The sequence below is a fragment of the Plectrocnemia conspersa genome, unplaced genomic scaffold, assembly GCF_051122295.1.
Source record: "Plectrocnemia conspersa isolate PC_06_02 unplaced genomic scaffold, ASM5112229v1 ptg000014l, whole genome shotgun sequence".
Taxonomy (NCBI): domain Eukaryota; kingdom Metazoa; phylum Arthropoda; class Insecta; order Trichoptera; family Polycentropodidae; genus Plectrocnemia; species Plectrocnemia conspersa.
This window is the reverse complement of record NW_028277178.1, coordinates 11,998,591-12,017,993: the sequence shown is the minus strand read 5'-3', so window position 1 is coordinate 12,017,993 and position 19,403 is coordinate 11,998,591. Positions and strand designations below refer to the sequence as shown.

General features: G+C 30.5%; 1 protein-coding gene across 5 annotated transcripts in view; it reads right to left on the bottom strand.

The window, feature by feature from the left end:
* Positions 1–19,403, bottom strand: part of spir (spire type actin nucleation factor) — a 167,771-nt gene that overhangs the window by 115,701 nt on the left and 32,667 nt on the right. For all 5 annotated transcript variants that reach the window (XM_088203655.1, XM_088203656.1, XM_088203657.1 and 2 more), the window contains exon 2: positions 12,838–12,875. In XM_088203655.1, coding sequence (XP_088059781.1) covers positions 12,838–12,875 — 38 coding nt within the window. The remainder of the gene's footprint in view (positions 1–12,837; positions 12,876–19,403) is intronic.

Sequence of the window (19,403 nt, the reverse complement as noted above, 5' to 3'; positions counted from 1 at the left end):
ATTTTAACGAAAAATATTAAATAAACACTCTTTGTCTAAACTAAAAATTTTGGTAATAAAACTTACACTATTTTTTTAACATAACAACAATTTTTGTTATTGTAGATATTTTTAAGGTAAGCCTTTAAATGAATTTCGTGTGTATTATGTATTCTATCGTAAATATACTTTTTTAGTACTTTAATATTTAAAAAAAATCAAAAATTATTTAAGACGTCTGAAATAAAAATCTGTATGTTAATTATCATAATAAAATGGGGCATGGATGAATGGAGAAATATTCGAAGATTGGTTCAAAGGCAAATGGGTTCCTGAATTGAGAGATTTTTTTAATTAAAGGGTTACCACAAAAAGTATTATTATTAATAGATAATACTGCTTTTCATCGAAATGAAAACTTAGTTCTAGTCGTAACGAGTGCTTTGTTTAATTTTCCCTTATTGATGAATGATTATTTTTGGTTACAGATTTTAACGCGAGTTTCAAGAATAAGATCCACCATAAATGTGGGCATCTGTGTGATCCACCATATCATCAATAAAACGGATTTATCGTGCTGGTCGTTCCGAAACTTTTGCTAAAGAAGATAGTGGCTTGATCAATTTCTACATGAAATATCACAATCTTAGTCAAAAGTAAATCCAGTAACATTTAATCTATCACGGAGAAAGATTATATTCTGAATAAACTAAGGCAAGTGATATATCTGAAACATTCAGATTAATGAAAAATTTAAAATGCTTTGAAAATGTCGATCTAAAAAACATCACAGAGTGCTTTGATCGCGATTCAAATGATACGGGTTTTCAATACTTGAATGCTGCGGATATCGTTCCTATTGTCACTCAAACACGAGTGATAGTGAGAACACGAGTGAAAAAGATAGTAACAATTACATTAGTCATAAAACGGCACTGACTTCTGTTGAAATTTTACTGAACTATATCGACAAAAGGGTATTGATATTCGAAAATTATTAAGAGATTCTCAAAATCAAACGAGAATTACAGATTTTCTTAATAAATAAAAAATATATAATATGTATTGTAAATATAATATACATATTTTAAAACCAAATAAAAAATAATAGATTGTATTATCTGTGTTTTAGTTATCCATACCCCACCTCCCCTAGATAATGGAGAGTATCGATTTTTTTCATAAAGAAAGTCGACGATCGAGAAACTAGATAAACACCTTAAATCAAAATTTTTGCAAATAATTAATTATGGAAAAAACTGTTGCACAGTGTATTGTGCAATGTTGTTTTGTTCGTACTCGAAAATAAGATATAGTTTGACATAATATGACAGACATCGTTTCTAGATGTCACATTTATTGTTATACGACAAAATAGATTTCTGATTATTGCATACGTTATCTATAAATTGGCAATTTTGATACAAATAATATGTGACTCGAAAATAAAAAACATTGATTGCAAAACGTTTAAAAAAATTTTTAAATACTGAATGACAACAAAAAGCTACAAAGTATTTAAAAAATCCGCTGTTTTGTTTGCGTATTAGATAAGAAAGTATATCTTTGATGTTATGAAATAATAAAAATATAATAAAGTCGATTATTAAAAAATAAAACTAACCATTATAACCAGGGCTGTGGAGTCGAAGTTGGAGTCGGAGTCGTAAAAAATCGACCGACTCCGACTTCTTATTAACCGTTTCCTTTTGGCGTGGCACTAATCCAAATAAATGTTATTTAATTTTTCTTTTCTTTTTTTTTTGTTGATATTTACATGAAAATAAATAAATAAAATAATTAAAAATAAATTTAATATTTTAAGATTATCTTATCGATTTTTTTTTAATTCTGAGTCGGGAAAATTTTCATCGATTCCATAGCCCTAATTATAACCAAAAATATTAACAGCATCGCGATAGCAATTCTACCCTTGGGAAAAAATATATGATATATTGAAGAATTTATAATAACCGTTCAACGAGTTTAAAGTAATGAGTAAACCACCCTGTTTTGTACTCCGCGCATAGTTGAATTGTATATTATAAAGTTAGTCAATTTACACTTAAAGCCGTCGATTTAATGGTTATAAAATTATAGAACCAGAAACGTCTCAAATCGGTGGGAATAAATCTGAATTGACCAGCGCGTCCATCATCGGCTCTGCTCACGTCGAACGTCTCTCTCTACTAGGGTAAATAATTTATGTTATTATAATAAGATAATGACGCCGTTCCGAACGAACGAACTGGCGTCTTTCACTTGTGATGTGATTGAAAAATGAATGTCAATAATCTATAATACTCAAATAAAATGCACGCACGCGCAATTACACTTTTATGGTCGGTTTTAAAATTTATGCTCTGACTCTCATACGTACACGTGATACTTGAACCGTAAAAAATTAACGAAGAAAGACAAGGGGAATTTTATAATATATGTAAATATATTATGCAAAAGATTTTGATAATATTTTTGTGATGTGATACTTTTGTTAGGTCTACATATATGTAGGGGCGGTTAGTCTCTAGTTAACTATCGGGCCACGTCTATTTTTTATACTTCAACTCAAAAATCTACCAAATATGCATGTTTTCGTACGTATTTGGCTTTTATTAAATAGAAGCAATGTATATTATTGTTTTTTGTGGCGATTTGTTTTGATTCGGCGAGCGGTTTTATACCTAAAAGAGGCCAGATCGAGCCGATCATATAATGATAAGAAAGCAGTATCGTATTATTATTTGAAAAATCGTATTATTATTTGAAAATAATTAGGAGATTCACAAAATAAAATAGGAATCACAGATTTACTTTACAAATAAAAATTGATCTCTTCCTCCCCAGCATTAGTTCTGATAACCGAGAGTATATTATATACATAGTTCGACATGTAGAAAAGCATTTTAAAACCTTCAGAACTTTTTAGTAAATGTGGATATTAATACTTAATATATATAAATTATTTTCCGTATTAAATAAACAAAATTAACTAAAATGTAACATAATGTATGCGATAACCAAATAATCGTTTTATAACTTCTATGAATTTTAACAATATAAATGTTTTATCACTAGTTATAAATAGCAGCTGATAGATTCGTTGTTAGCACTCGACGAGCAAAAACAAGCTTATACATTATACGTAAATATAATGTTTAGATTAACTATCATATTATCAGAAATAAACGGACGCACTCATCATTCAACTTCAATATTATCTTTCATAATATTTATCATTGCTTTTCGTAAGAATTTTGTTATCAATTTTGCTATAAATTACAGTACGAAAATTAAACTCAATACATTATATCAACTCAAAGCTTAAATTATTGCAAACCAGAACTACTTTTCACTTCAAAAAGAACATCATGTATTATGTTTAAAAAATGGATTTTTAAATGTGGTTTATACATAATTTGGTTAAGGACAAAAATACGAAAATTAGGTGTATTGCCTACATGCCTTATTTTAAAGTTAACTATTCTTTTAACGACTTTGTTATAATTACTTTTTTAGCAAAATTGAAAAAATCCGCATTTAATGACTTACAAGTCCGCATGTTCACCACCCTTTCATACACTTTTTTTAGTCCAATTAATACTGTAGCTCACTCAAAAGAACTAAGCGTTTATAGTACCACAATTCTCTAATTATGTTTAAATATTTATTTTCCCTTATTTCTTTAGCAGTCATTCTAGACTAAAGCGTTTTTATCTTATGGTTTATCTATCCCTCTCCATTAGGTTCACACCACGTCCCATTTTTTACTTTACGACGACAAGTTTTTTTTATTACACCTGCTAAATAGTCTTTATCAGATCGTCCGAGGCGACGCTAAATATGGATCGCCTCGTCGATTGGGTCTCGGATAGCGAGCTTTCTCACGGGCTCGCCCAGAACAGAGGTCCGAAGAGATCCAGAGTGGCAAGTCTGATGACCCCATTGTCATTGACGCAGGGTTGGAGCAGGAAGCCAGAGCGACGGGCCGTGACCTCGTCCTTCCGGTCGTTAGGGTCGCTCTTGGGCTGTGACTCGATTTGGGCAGATTTACTCTGTCAGAATTGCGCGATTATTATGATGACACGAGTGTTTATAATGCTCGTTGAAAAATCAACATAATTAAAAAGACCATATATTAGACAATCGAAGAACGGTAGTACGACATTGTAAGATGACTCATTTTATAAATACTGATTAAGGCCAGTTGTGAAAATCCAATATTCAATTCAATGGAAGGTTGCTCAAATTATAATTTTACTGATACTAAGGAAAGAACCAGACGATATTGCCTTCTATAGAACTATTTCGAAAATATTTTAAAAAATACTTGATAATATAATCAAATCGGTAATAGAGGAACTTAATCTCTTACAAAATCATAAATTTAGGTTTAGAAATAAACATTCTACAATAGATGGCAAAATAGATCAATGAATACTTTAAAAATAAAAGCTGCTCAGTGTGGAACACACAATATATTATTAATAGTTCAATCCTGCCTTAAGATAGACACTTACAAATTAAGATCAGAAAATTAAACACAAAACTATAACAAATGTCATCAGGTGTGCCTCAGGACGCCGTTCTTGTACCGATGCTGTATTTATTATTCACGATCCTTAGACGAGCTCAACAATAATTGCTCAATGTCCGACGACACTACAATAATTGCATCTGACACTGACCCAAAAATAGCATCGAAGAGACCACAAGATCACATCTCAAAAGTCTAACCTTGGCTCTCTAAATGGTGAATCAGAGCTAATTAAACTAAATCAATCCATGTTACCTATGCGCTGAACAAAGATACTTGTCCTTCGATATCTTTTAACGGGAAATGGATACCACAAGGGAAACCATCCAAATATTTTGAAATTTATCTCGATAGAAGACTGAACAACTACAACTTCGCAGGCTGTTCTGGGCTCACAGGACCAAATTCAGGCTTGCATTAGAAAACAAAATAAGAATAACTCTATCACGAAACCGGCGTGGTCTTATGGAGCTCAGAATTAGGATGTGATTGCATATATTAAATATCAACATTCTTAAAAGATTTTGGAATATATTTCTCAGATTGATATAAGGTGCTTTTTGGTTTGTGTCTAACAATTATATATTAAGTGACGGCAACTGTGTCACTATCAAAGAAACAATTGAAAAGATAAGTGAACAATATTTGGACAGATTAAAAATTAATCCTAATACTAGCAAGAAATATTATATGACCACTAAGAATATATAATAAGATAGAGATGAGGCTATAATTAAGCTTTTAAATTTAAATTAAACATACTATAATTTTAGGTTCATTATTTAAAGAAAGCTTTCACTTTAATTATGTTATTTTTAATTTACTTTCATAAAGTGCCTAGTTGCTGAAATCTATGTATATAATATAAGAATTGCTTCTTGTCCAAATTGACAGATTGCATTTTAATAATAAAAAAAATATATAATAAAACTTATATTAAAATCTAAATACATATATATAGTATATATATATTATAACAAAAAATAATGCTTTAATTTTTGTTTAGAAATTCGACTGGAACTGTTTTGTTCATAAACTCGTGAGACACGTTTCATATTTGATATCAATCTGAAACGTACAACTACAAAGCATACATTAGAAAGAAATCCACGATTTGTAATACTCTTTTTTCCTTTAATTGTATTGTTGTATTTTACGGTCAAAAAGGCGAAGCATCCTAGATTAGACTGTTCACTTTACAAATCCACCAGTACAATAGATATTATTGAGTGTGATTGTCTAAATTTTATATATCGTGAGTAATCGGATGTTTGTTTTAGGCGGTATCTTTAAACGTGAGTTTAATCGCGAATTTATAGAGTATAATTATCTCATAGTTGCCTTTTATTTAAAGTTGTGATAAATTAATATGACTAATGTAATAAGGAAGTTTTTGAAAACGCAAGTTATGGAATGTGAATTTTTAAACATTTTTTATCGTATTGACAAAGATTAAATGAAAAAAAGGGCCGCTAAGTAGCTATAAATTTTGAGTTATTATATCACTATAAATAAAAGAAACATCAAGTCAAACCCCAATCAGAAGTCCATTATTATCTGACAAAACCCAACTATTCTAATTGCGAATTCAGATTGCAATTAATCCGGTATCTTCATTGTCTTCCTCGTCATTATCGTCAGTTGTAGATTTTTTTGTGCGCCTACTGTGTGCCGGCGGCGACCCCAAAAATTCGCCAGAATTAACTCTGTAGAAGACAATTTTCCTGGCAGTATTCGACTAATCTTCTACAACGCTCTTAATGATACACGTACGCATTCCGTTTTGTGGAAACAATGGCAACGGCCGTAACAATTATTCCCGGTTATCCGATATTTTCCCACGGCGCTCTTGTTTTAATAATGGAAGATGGATGAAGAAATAGTAATAGAAGAAGCTAAGTAAAAAACGCTCTGAATATATAGTATACAGTATGTACAGTAAACGTAATTACGCAGATGTGCATACATAATATGTATCTCGAGCGGTGTAATTAAAAATACTGAACAAAACTGACGAAAACACAGTAGTGATTATTATTCGGCTCTTGATTAATTATTCATTGTTTGGCTGGATTGATAACATCGCTTCTGAGTGAACACGGAATGTTATTGTTTAGAATTTAACTACTGATTCTAACCATGTAATTATGTAATCCCTTTGACATTATCGACTACTGATATTTAATGATGATATATTTGCTTGAAATATTTAATTGCGAGCTTTAAAACATTCATTAATCAAAATATATGAAAAGCTATGAACAGTCAGTGGGTCAAAAAAACATAATTAAATAATATAAATGCATTAAGACTGTAAATTAATTACATAATTTTTTTAAATACTTGGATTTTGAAAAGACTAATGACAAATTTATTATGTATTTTTAAAAACATGCGTGTGATTTTCAGGATGCAGAAGTTTGAAGGAAATTATTTAAGAGTATATTTTAGCATTAATTTAATTATTTTAATACTATAAAATTGTAAGTAGACACTTAGACCCGATTCAAAGGGTAGAAGAACAATAGTATTATTGCAGGGTAGTACCTATTAGAGTCTCCAATTCGAGTAATCGAGTACTCGATACTCGAGTATTTTTGTCTATTTTTCAAGTACTTGATAATCGAGTATTTTGAAAATTACTCGATTAATACTCAAAATTAAAAAATTTTGAAATATTTCAGAAACAAAAATAACTTTAACTCGGTCCGGTAAAGGTTAACGTCTTGCTTTTATTTGGCGTTTATGCCCGAAGTCCCGAGTTAGAGCGGTTACTATCAGGTATAATTTTTTCATAGTTTAATAGTTGCATAGTTCCGGTCGTCGGCTATGTTAGTGGGTACGACGGAGAAATTTCTTTTGTGTTTTCTGTTCGACAGTCCCGACTTATCTAATTTATGGCAATGAACAATATGAAATATCAACAAAAAAAATTTTTAGGTTTTATGACTATGCAGTTGTAGCGTAAGGTGTTGTGAATTGTTTATACTGATCCCTCAGCTTAAAATATAAATCAAAACAATTGTGTGTTTTAAAGGCATTTAAAGTAAAGTCAGTTCTTTGCGAACCGTTTAGCTCTAGAGTGAAAGGGATTCATTCAAATACATCTTCGAAGGATATAGATTTAAATTCTTCGCATTAATCAGAAGGAGTAGAATATTGTATATTGTTAAGAAAAAAATCTATTCAAGAAGAATTACAAAATGCTATTTTGTCTATAGTCGAAGGAAATAAGAGAAAAGCAGAGAAGGGAATGAAAGAAGAGAACATAAAAAGAGAGTTCAAAAAATTTTATATCTATATAAAGCGAACAGATATAAATTAGAAGCCTTATCCAACACGTAAATGACAATAAGACCAACATCAACAGCAACGGAAAGGGTTTTTTCCATAACGGGAATAATAAAACCAAAGGTTAGCAGTAATATTAAATTCGAGACACTTTTTGCATTATTGTTTTTAAAAAGTATGTTCGTGAAGTTAAAATAATTGTAAAAATTAACATACTAAGTATTTTATTTATTTATTTATATGTGCACGAATTTGAATAATAGCTATTTTGGTACAATTTTAATATTCGATACTCGAGTAGTTGATGGTTCGAGTAATTGAAGACTCTAGTACCTATGTATTGTCTATGCCGCATCCTTTCCTAACAAAGCGTAGTATAGCGGTATGCTATTAGGTGGTACGTGCAATATTTACAATTATTAACATAATTGTTAAGTCACGAGATCCCTCTTTTCGTTTGCTCATGTGGTCGATAAAAGAACCCTAAATTATATTGTGAAGGTGGTTGAAACATTCACAGATGTCATTTAAATAATTGTAAAAAATCGTTTTTTCTAACTATTTGAACTCTAATTTGAATTGCAATTTATTGGAAATAACGACACATTCAAAATTAATGTGTAATATCATAAAATATATTAAATACCTGGAGGAATAATTATATAAATATTAAGAGGAATCTTAAACTATCGATCGATGAAAGTCGTCTTTCTGCAACTGGTATAATTAAATCAAGTGAAAATATTTTTAGTATCGCCATTGAATAAATATCTTATGCGAATATGCGATTTTAACAGAGCAAGATAATGTTTCTTACAAACCACTTTCACGTAGTTTTAATCATTCATCGATCATTTTCATAAAATATCTGACAGTTTTAAGTATATCGACCTAATATACTCATTCTATGAAAGCAAAATCTTTTAGAGAGCACACAAAAAAAGTGGTATCTAGATTCTATCGATTTTAGATTCGGTCAGGGTTGAGGGTGTGTCTAATGGAGGATACGTTCCCAGACTAGTCGAAAGCAGCTGGATACCAAGGCGAATGACTACGAAAGCAATCACAACATAGCTCCTTTTATTATTATACCAGCATGTACTCGCGTTGTATACCTGAACCCTCGAAATTACAGCCATCGCTTCGAACGTGACCGGTTCCGGTTCGCCGGCTTTACTGTGACCGAGAGGCTCTAGAACCGAAACGTTGGCCGAGGACGAATCAATTTCAAAATCGAATAATGTACTTGAAGAATCGCATTTAATGCTAGGACGTTCACTTCCCCATTCGACATAATGTTGTTTCGCTTTTTGTTATTGTTTGTTGAATACATGTTATAATAAAATAGATTATCGTAACGGAATAACTAATACATATTGAGGGCGAAAGGTGGACCACAAGACGTGAGTCATGTAGTGTGCAATTTTCTTGTATGTGAGCTCCTTTACCTTATAAATAATGAAGACTGTGCAAAAAAATACCTATAAGACCGAATTAAATATTAAATAATAACTGTTATAAATATAATAATAATATTGATGAAAATTTGTATTAAATCAAAACATTATTTTATTTATTTTTACTATTCAAACTATATATGTAGTATTTTCATTTAGCTATACTAATCTATTTTTACCGTAAATAGCTACAGTATATATCAAGTGTCTTTAATTTTAAAGTGTTGAAAGCATGGTTAGTATGGTTGCCTATTTACTAACAAGTAGAGAAAGATACGAACGACATTTAAAAAGTAAAGAAACAATATCTTTTATATATTCCTAATATATTCGAGATACGTGTAAATATTGTTTTATCAGATTCGCTTGTGAGAGTTAAAAACATGATAACATTGATAAGATAAAAGTTATTCATACATTAATACGATATGGTACGTGTAATTTTTAACACAGTATAAATAATACATGTTTCATTAATCGATACTTTTATATCGTAATTAATTTACTTACCCACACACCGTTTGAAAGTCGATCGGAACCGGTCCCTTTTGACCGAACCCAATGCGGAAGTCGAACCGAATGATGAATGCTCATATTTATGTACATATACATATTTTTCAATTACCACAACAAATAAATTTATGGATTACCCTGATATTTTTTTAATAGATGCCTCTGGTACGAGCCATTGTCTAGTCGAGTGGATAATTTAAATTTACAGTCTGTGCTTTCATCTCGTTAAGCGAAACATCTCGACACCAATTATAGTCTAGGAACCGAGCTCGATCAATACGATGAAAGCGCTATTTTTAACCATACACAGAATTAAAACTGTCGCACTATAGACTGCAAAAAAACTATTAACCCTATTTTATCATATTGTATTAATATCAACACCAATTTTAATTGCGAAAAAATTAGTGCAAAATTAATTTTTACCATATTATTTATTAACATTCTAAAAAGCATAAATATGCCATAAAAAACTTATGTTTTATATATACAGTGTGCTCTCGATTATACGGGTGCGGATTATCCGTGCTTGAAATAAATTTATTGTGTTGCGAAAATGGACCTGGAACTTTTGGTGATTAAAAAAGCAAGAAATCTTAGAATCTATGATTTTTGTAAATGTAAAATCAAGACCACTTTAATCCAGATTATTAAAAAAAATTTGCGATGAATTAAGTAGTGGACACAAAGCATTTTTAAAACACACTAAAGTGAGATGGCTATCCAGAAGAAAAGCACTGTTAAGATTTCACGGACTTCGAAGTGAGTTATTGGTCTTTTTAAAGGCACAAAATAATTCAGGACAAAATTTTGTTGAAGTTTTAACAGTTTTTTCATGGTTGATAAAACTTGCATATATGGCAGATATTTTTACCAAGTGCAACGAAGCTAACTTATCATTAAAAGGAAAAAGGATTGCAATTTTTAAAATACTATTTTTTAAAATACAGTTTTAGGTTTCATCACTTGATTGTTTGATTTTTTTTTTTCTACCTTACATGAATGTTTGAATGAATTAAATTTTAAAGTAGATGAAGAAGTTTTAAAAGTATTTTTAGAACATTTTCATAACTTGAAAATAACTCTTTTGCAATATTTTCAGAAAACTAGTACGGACAATTCTTGGGTTCGGAATCTACTTTCTGTGACAGATAAACCAGTAGGCTTAATCACAAATGACTATGAAAATCTAATTGATTTAATTAGTGACTCTGATTTAAAACAAAAATACAAGGATCAGCCTTTAAATGATTTCTGGACGAGTTTGTCAGAAGATTTTTCAAAACAAGTTATTATTGTTTTACTTCCGTTTTCTACAACCTATTTATGCGAAGCGGGATTTTCTAATTATGCTGCAACAAAGTCAAAGTACAGGAACAGGCTCGACACCACACCAGATATTGGAAGGCAACTTATTGTGACTGATATCAAGAAGATATGCAATTTAAGGACTCAAAATCATCAGTCATTAAGCGCTTTATTTATTCATATTTTTATGTTTATATTTAAAAATAATTACTAAATAAATAAGATGTTTTATCCACATTTTTTTTAATTTTTACTAACAGGAATTACCGAACCTAAAAAATAAGCTAAGTATTTCGTTAAAATTTCCGGGTTTTTATTGCAGAAAAAATTTGGAAAACCCTGTCTTAGATCATTTAAGGGTAATGAAATAAAAAATGTTTTTATTGATTATTACAACCAGGAGCATGAATGGATAAAGATCATTGAAGATTGGTTCAAAAGTGAGATTTTTTTAAAAGTAAGGGACTGCCACAGAAAACAGTATGGTAATAAATAATGCTTCTTCTTATTCGAAAGAAAGAAAATTGAAAACGATCGATCGTCTTATGTTACAAATTTAATTTGACCCATGAACTAAGGTGCTACATTATCAATGAAATATCTTTAGCGTGCTGCTCTTCTCAAATTTTCAATGCTATAGATATATAGAATAGCACAATCTTGGTCAAAAGTAAAGCCAGTGATACTTGTTCGATCATGAAGTAAGATTCTTCCTAACGTAGAAATAGATATTTTACAATCTAAAGTGATATATAGGAAATATACAGATTAATGAAAAATTTAAATGTGTTAAAAATATCATCGAAGAGTGGTTTGATCGCGATTCAAATGACCGAGTGCTCAATGCTTGATTATACGGATATAATTTCTATTGACACTCAAACAGAAGAGTGATAATGAAAAACACAACTAGTGTTGTATCAAGAGATATAGAACCAGAAAACGACAGGGCTTAGGAATGAAGATATCGACGCAGCAGAATATATTTTACTAAATTTAACCTACACAAGACACTAAGTGGAGCATCCGAGTGAAAGCCCCCGCCGATGTTCCGTACATGTGTGCACCGATCCAGAAAGCGAGTGTTTACCTCGATCGTGATCGACGACTACAGGTTTTCCGTTTAAAATATTCGTATATCGGACCACTAAATTTCGTCCGGCCTGTGTGTGTTGTATAAAGTGTGTGTAATAATAAGACGGTCGTTATAAATTATTTCGGTGAAAGCTCCATCGGAAAGCTTTCCGATCGCAAGATCCTGGGATTCGATCGACGATTGTGATTTCGATAATTTTATGCGGTCGTAAAACGCTTCCTATGTCTTTGAATTTATTGTTTTAATTGCTTAGAACTTTTATTTTAAAAATATATGTACACGGAGACAATGTATATTTTTTATAAGCATCTATTTAGCATAGTGCTTAACGCGTAAACACGAGCATTCTTATATTACACTATAAGACTATATAGAATACGTAAAAACAGTAAGATTATATACACTTTCGGTACAGTAGAGCGCAACTGCACTTACAGTGCCTATTATCGACTACGTTACGCGTACGTAATAATAAAAGTCGAGTTCACGTCACGTTACAAAATACGCCGCGTGAAACGATAACTATAATTAAACGCGTATAATGCTATACGATTTAACACTCTACGAAAAGTAGGCTATGGAAGATTTTTTATTATCATTTTTGTCGAACAACAAAACGAGCATCACGATCGTAATCAATGCGTTGAGTTACTCACCTCTTGTTCGGAAGCGACGGAAGATTTGGTTTCAGCATCTGGAATTAGACAAAAAATATTTATTAGGTATGTCGTTATAAGTCACGTTATTTTATCTCTAAGATTGAGCATTCTCAAAGTTTCAAAATATTTTTAGCCAAATCAATCGACCATTATTATGAGTATAAATATTTTTTTGTATAAAAGTAAAGTGATATATTATGTAAAAGTTCCATAATCTCAATACAGTAAATGTATAATAATAACAAGTCAATTAAATAAATAAGGATTGGCACAACTACTACACTTTCTTTATAGCACTTAAAGCAGACTTATGTTCAAATCGTAACAATGGAAATACTCTTACAGTTTGCACAACAATAAAACATGCAAATGAACTTAAAATACATATGTACAGGCCTGCCGAGAGGGGACAAATTCCCGGTGCCCGATTTATTTGATTCTCCTGCTTTATTCGATTGTAATAAAAATCTTAACATAAACGCTTGACAGTCGAGCATTTTCACCGCGATGGCACGATTCTATTGCTTTTGACCTTGACTGGAAATTCATTATATGGCAACAGTGAGAAGCAAAGAAAACACGACTAATTATCAAGTTGATATTTTTAATAATTTTTAATGTTTAATTAAAATAGTTCACATGAAATATTATTTCAAAAAATATGTTACAGAGTTGGAAAATTTTTATATTTATTTGTAGCAAAGAAAGGGTTAACTCGTACCAATTATTATTTATTCAAGAAATTATGTTACGATGCTAAAAAATATATAAAATACTATTTTTGCCATGTGGCTCGAAATCATTGTTTTCCCATGGAATCATTTTTTGTCACACAATTATTCGGTATATCAAATACTTAAAAACATATTAAAAAACAGTATGAATTTAGAAAATTCTTGCATTTGATATAATACGATATAATTTATTTTCCCACAAACGTTATATTCTTACAATCGTATGTTAATATCGGTTTTAGAATCCTATTTTAATTTTAATAATTTCAATTAAGATGGAAAATAACGTTAACACTAATAACTGTGTTTTATAAAAAATTATAAAATATGATATTTTTAATTAAATTATTGTATTAAACATTTAACATATTTTACTGATATTTAAAATGATTTCACGGCCCGAAAAAAAATATTATTAGTATTTTATAGGAGAGAAAGGGACGTCAAATGATTGTTTTTAGCAAATTAAAACCTTCACATATGTATTGTATCGTGGGGTGTTAATTATACCCGTACTGTCCTATTTGCATAACATTTATTTAAGGTGTTGAGAAAGGTTTGAACTAGGTGCTACGATGCTTTCACCACAGCTTCCAAAAAGTCGAAACACAAAATAATACAGAAAGTTTACAGGATTTAAATATATCCCGTATTGAGCCGAGAAATATAAATACAAATAGCTTTGGGAACAATAATAACAGTCAACTGATTTTTATATTTTAACTGAAATTACTTTATAGCTAGCATTATGCAAAGCTAGTCTGATCTTTAGCAAATTTAATTTCAGACAGTAAAATATCGAGCAAAAACATAATAATGTATCAATTCCATAAGCACGAGGTCAAGATCCTAATACCTCTAGTCAGATGCAGCTTTTCAAGTGCTAATATATTATAATGTAGTTCAATGAAAGGTCAATAAATTACGAACCATCACTTCATTTTGTGTTTTTTGTGGATTTTTTACTACTTTTCGTGACACGCCTGCATATCGCGTTGCATGCCTGGGAACTTCTTTGTAATTGTACACCTGAAAAATCACGACACCAGATTTGCGAATCGCTGGGTTCCAGTGTCGAATTACGGGCACGCTCCAATCAACTTCCGCCGGTGTCGATTACGCGCAATCAACAACTTGAACTTGACCGCGATCGTTCGAAATTCCTCGGCCGATTCGTGTTATGTAAATATAAATTGGTGAAAAAGTATGTGGCGCACACGCCAAGACTCTCTTCTTCTGTCTATCGCACAGTATCTTTACATATGGATGTCTATTGTGGATTCTCGGCTTTCAAGGACGGATCACGGACGCAATTTCACCGCAGACGCAATCGGATACAATGGCTGGCGTCGCCTCGTTTTAATAAAGACGTATCAATCTCTCTCCGCTCGTGGATTGAACAGCAGCCTCATTATTGTTATTATGGTTTGGTTAGTTACGGTTTAGACGATCTTGGGTTTTGTGTCGGTTTTCGCGCCGGACGTGTTGCGTTTGAGGTTTGCCGCTTTGAAAGTTTGCGCATTTACCGCGCGTTGATGTCACTCGGTAAAAATCGATACAAAATTTATTGCACATACTTGGGAGTTGATTTTAATTTTTATATCATTTTAAAAGACCGACCAAACATTTAACTGCAGCCATAAAATTGTCATTTCAAGTTTGTCCTAATACAGAAAGTTGTTAAGAACTATCATTTGTTAAAACGCTGTGAGTCACACTCCAAAAAGTCGAAATCGAATTTTTAATTAAAATAAAAATATATTAGCTGTAAAAAAGTTTTTTATAATACCGTATTCCAATTTCAGTTCCAGTCTGAAATTGTCGCAAGAAAATCTGTTTTATCGGTTTTCATAAAAATGTATATTTATTAAAAAAACAAAACATCGATAAATTAATGTTTTCCGCCTGACACTTTTCACATTTCTTTTCAACTACTTCGGGAAAAATATTGTTCGCAGTGATTACTTTCAAAACTTAGTTTAATATTTTAAGAAAAAATCAAAGAAAATTTATCATCAAATATTAAAAATCAGCAAACCTTTTTTCAAACTCAGTTTTAAGGCTTCAATTTTTTCTGTGTATTCATCATCATCAAAGATACGATACAATTACACATAAACTTGATTTGTTCATGTTGCATGTCGGAAAGTTCGTTAAATCTTTATTTTTCAACCGTTTTCCCAAATAACTAGCTTATGTTTGAATGCTTGTACGTGCTCACACATGTTTGTAATTATTTGATCTTTTCTTTGCAGTTTTAAATTTAATCGTATAAGTGTTTCGATATATAAATCTTCCGACCATACTGAATAAAAAAAAAGCTCGTGTATTGACTTTCTGTTATTAAAAACTGACGTATTTCTACTTTCAAGCCCCAGAATTGTTTAAGAATCTCACAGCACGATAACCAACGTATATTGTATAGTATGATTAACCGGAATATTTAATGCCACAAATCCGTTGGTTTTTCCGGTAATTGATGGAGCTACATCTGTAGCTACAGAAGTCAATTTTGACATACATAGGTAGATTGTATTTTTGCAGAAGTTCATAAACACAATTAAATATATCTTTTCTCGTAGTATTGCCAAATTATACTAAATTACATTGCCATATAATTTAGTATAATTGGAAGTTGTAAAAATTAAGATATAAATTTTTACGTTACACTATTTATTTTATATATGATATATTTATAGTAAGTTGTACATGCAAAATTATGATTTCTTATTATTCCAGAAAAATAAATTTATACGAATATTTTACATGGCTAACAAACTTACTTTTCCGGTTAATAATAAATTAAAATGCAAGGATCAATGACTTAAGAATGATTTTACACAAAAATTAAAATTGGTAAATTTCAGAAAATAATCTTCTAAAAATTAAATGCTTTTTCTATATAATATACTATTTTGGATTCACAATTTCAGATCAAATAATTAAATACTGCTGAGCTGGAAACAGCTAAATACAAAATATGATATTTATTTTTTGGAGCAGGTTTAAATCAATGCAAAATATACTATAAATCATAATGAATAATAATATTTGGAAATAATAATAATTTTGTATCATTTGGAAAAAACTATTAACTGATTTTCTAAAATTGTAGAGAAAATCTTGTTGTATATAGAAATAACGACCTATTATTTTTAACTTTAATTATTGAGTTTTTTTAATTAATTATTTACATAAAAAAAACTTATTTTTATCTAGCATATATAAGTTATTTGTAATATGTGTCCCAAAAAAACAGCAATGAAAAGCAGTTTATAATCAATTCGAAGAATAGATCAATTCTACAAAAAAATTACGACATTGGATGCTATACATAGAATAGAACAATATTGGGCAAAAGTAAAGCCAATCACACTTGTTCGATCGTGGAGAAAGATTATTATTAACGTGGAAATTGATGCATTGGATTTTGAAGAGACTGAGGTAAGTGATATATCTGAATTATGCAGATTAATGGAAAATTTAATATTAATCGGGAAAACATCGAAGAAGAGTGTAATCGCGATTCAAATGATTCGGGTTTTAATTGCTTGAATGATGCAGATATCGTTTTTATTGTCACTCAAGAAGAAGGGAGTGATAGTGAGAATACGAGTAAAGAAGGTACTAACAATTACATTTGTCATAATTTGACACTGAATTCTTTTGAACCTTAACTGGACTACATCAGCCAAAGGGGATTCAAAAATAACGATACAATAGCTTTTAGAAAAGTTCGTAAAATATTTTTTAATAAATAAAAACATTGATAATCTGTATTTTAAATATATTTTACATTTCGAATTATCTGTACGCCCTATCGTTTCAGCATAGACTGTGTGAGATACATTCCTTTTCGCTTGCTCGCATGAGTGTGAGTGAGAAGAAGTGGGCGTGCGAAACGCATGTAACGCACGCCCTTATCTCTCACTCGCTCTCGTCACTTCACACGCGAGCGAGCGAAAGGGTATGTATCTCACCGTACGCTCCTGATACTGTATATAAACTATTTATTATCTAAAAAATATTCATTATATTAGATGTATGACTCCGAAGACGAAACTTTACTTTGCTTAAAATGTGACAATCTAAGAACAACTTTGTATAATGAAAAGTATATTTATTTTTTCCGAACTATATCAATAATATAAATAAGACCACACACGACATTCCCACTTGCATAATCCATCAATTTTAATTCACAGTCAGACAGACTGCTGATTTATTTGATCTGTTTTAAACACGCTCCCTTTCATTGATCCGATCTAGTACATTAATAATAAAAACACACATAATCGACAACAATCACTTTCGCACTCGGATCGGCTCGATCACTGCACATTCCGCCCGACGCCCACCGGTGAAATCGCAATTATTATTACACACGATCAATATGGAATGGCGTACATGATCGTACAAGAACGTAAAAATAACACGTTATGCTCGACACGTAATCGTCCCGTGAAACAATGTCGCCTCGATTGTATAACAAATCGCCCACAATGGGAATGTCACAGTTGATGATAATTATTTTTCACGGCCGCGTGGGAGTATTGTGAAAAAATGCGCTAAAAAAATTCAATGAATAGAAAATCCGCAATAAATTTGATCTAATTGACTGTTCATATGTATATGATTCGTATCATGTTCGACATAAAATACGTGGGCATAATTCGGATCTTTGTAAATTTTGTTCAATATTTATCGAGCGTATATAAAATATTTTACTTTGCAATAAAAAATATGTACCTAAAAAGTGAGGCCTCTAAATAAAAATTATTATTACGTACATTAATTCATAATATTATTTCGTTTAAAGGAATAATTTAAAAAATATTGCTGCATTATCATGCTTAACTTAAAATTATCTAATTGTAATTGTAAGAAAACAGTAAAAGTACGTGATAGTAGGTACTCTATTTTGTTAAAAACATGCGCCATAATTCTATCTTTACACTAGAGATATAAATATTATACATATTAAATGTTTTTATTATCATTTTATTAGAAAAATTAGTTTGCCGTTTCGCTTGCTAAACAGTAATTGCCAGTAATTGCCGCAAAACGAACGAGAATGCACAGAGTGAAACTATTTTCGTATGTCGTTTTCATAATATACAAAACATATTCATACACCGAAAAATAAAAACGTTATGCTCGAGGTCGTAAATTGCTTATAAGATATTGAAATTAATGCAAATGCATCAGCGTTCCATGTGTATTAAATCAAAGTCAGTACATTGTGATCACACTGTTAATGCGAAATTTATGTGAAATTATTTAATTAATAATAAAAATACATGAAATTCTAACATACGCATGTTAACCCTGAAAGTAAATATGACTTACAATACGTATTTTTAATATATCTAATATAAAAAAATCTCACGATCACCATTAAATGATAACTATCTATAAATATAGCTATTGATCCACATAATATATGGATCGTGATTATTGCTATAAATAATATATTTTTCGATGATAACGATCCACCAATCGCTAATCTCAATCTCGACACTGTATATACATTAATGTTGCAAACAATCAGTATCCAAATTCCAATTCAGATTAATAGAGCATTTGATTTAGAAGAATTAGAAAATGACCTAAATGAATAAAGAGCATACTTGGACTCTTAGATAACTGTTACTCAACCTTATATTTATGACAGTCATAAAAATCGTTACGATCGATTTGTTTTTATATTTTTTTCTACATCCGACTCATCCGATGGACTAAGAGTGATATAAATTTATATATAAATCTGATTTGCTGACAAACGCACGTTTTTAATGATTATTATTATTGTAAATCTACTGTTGTAAC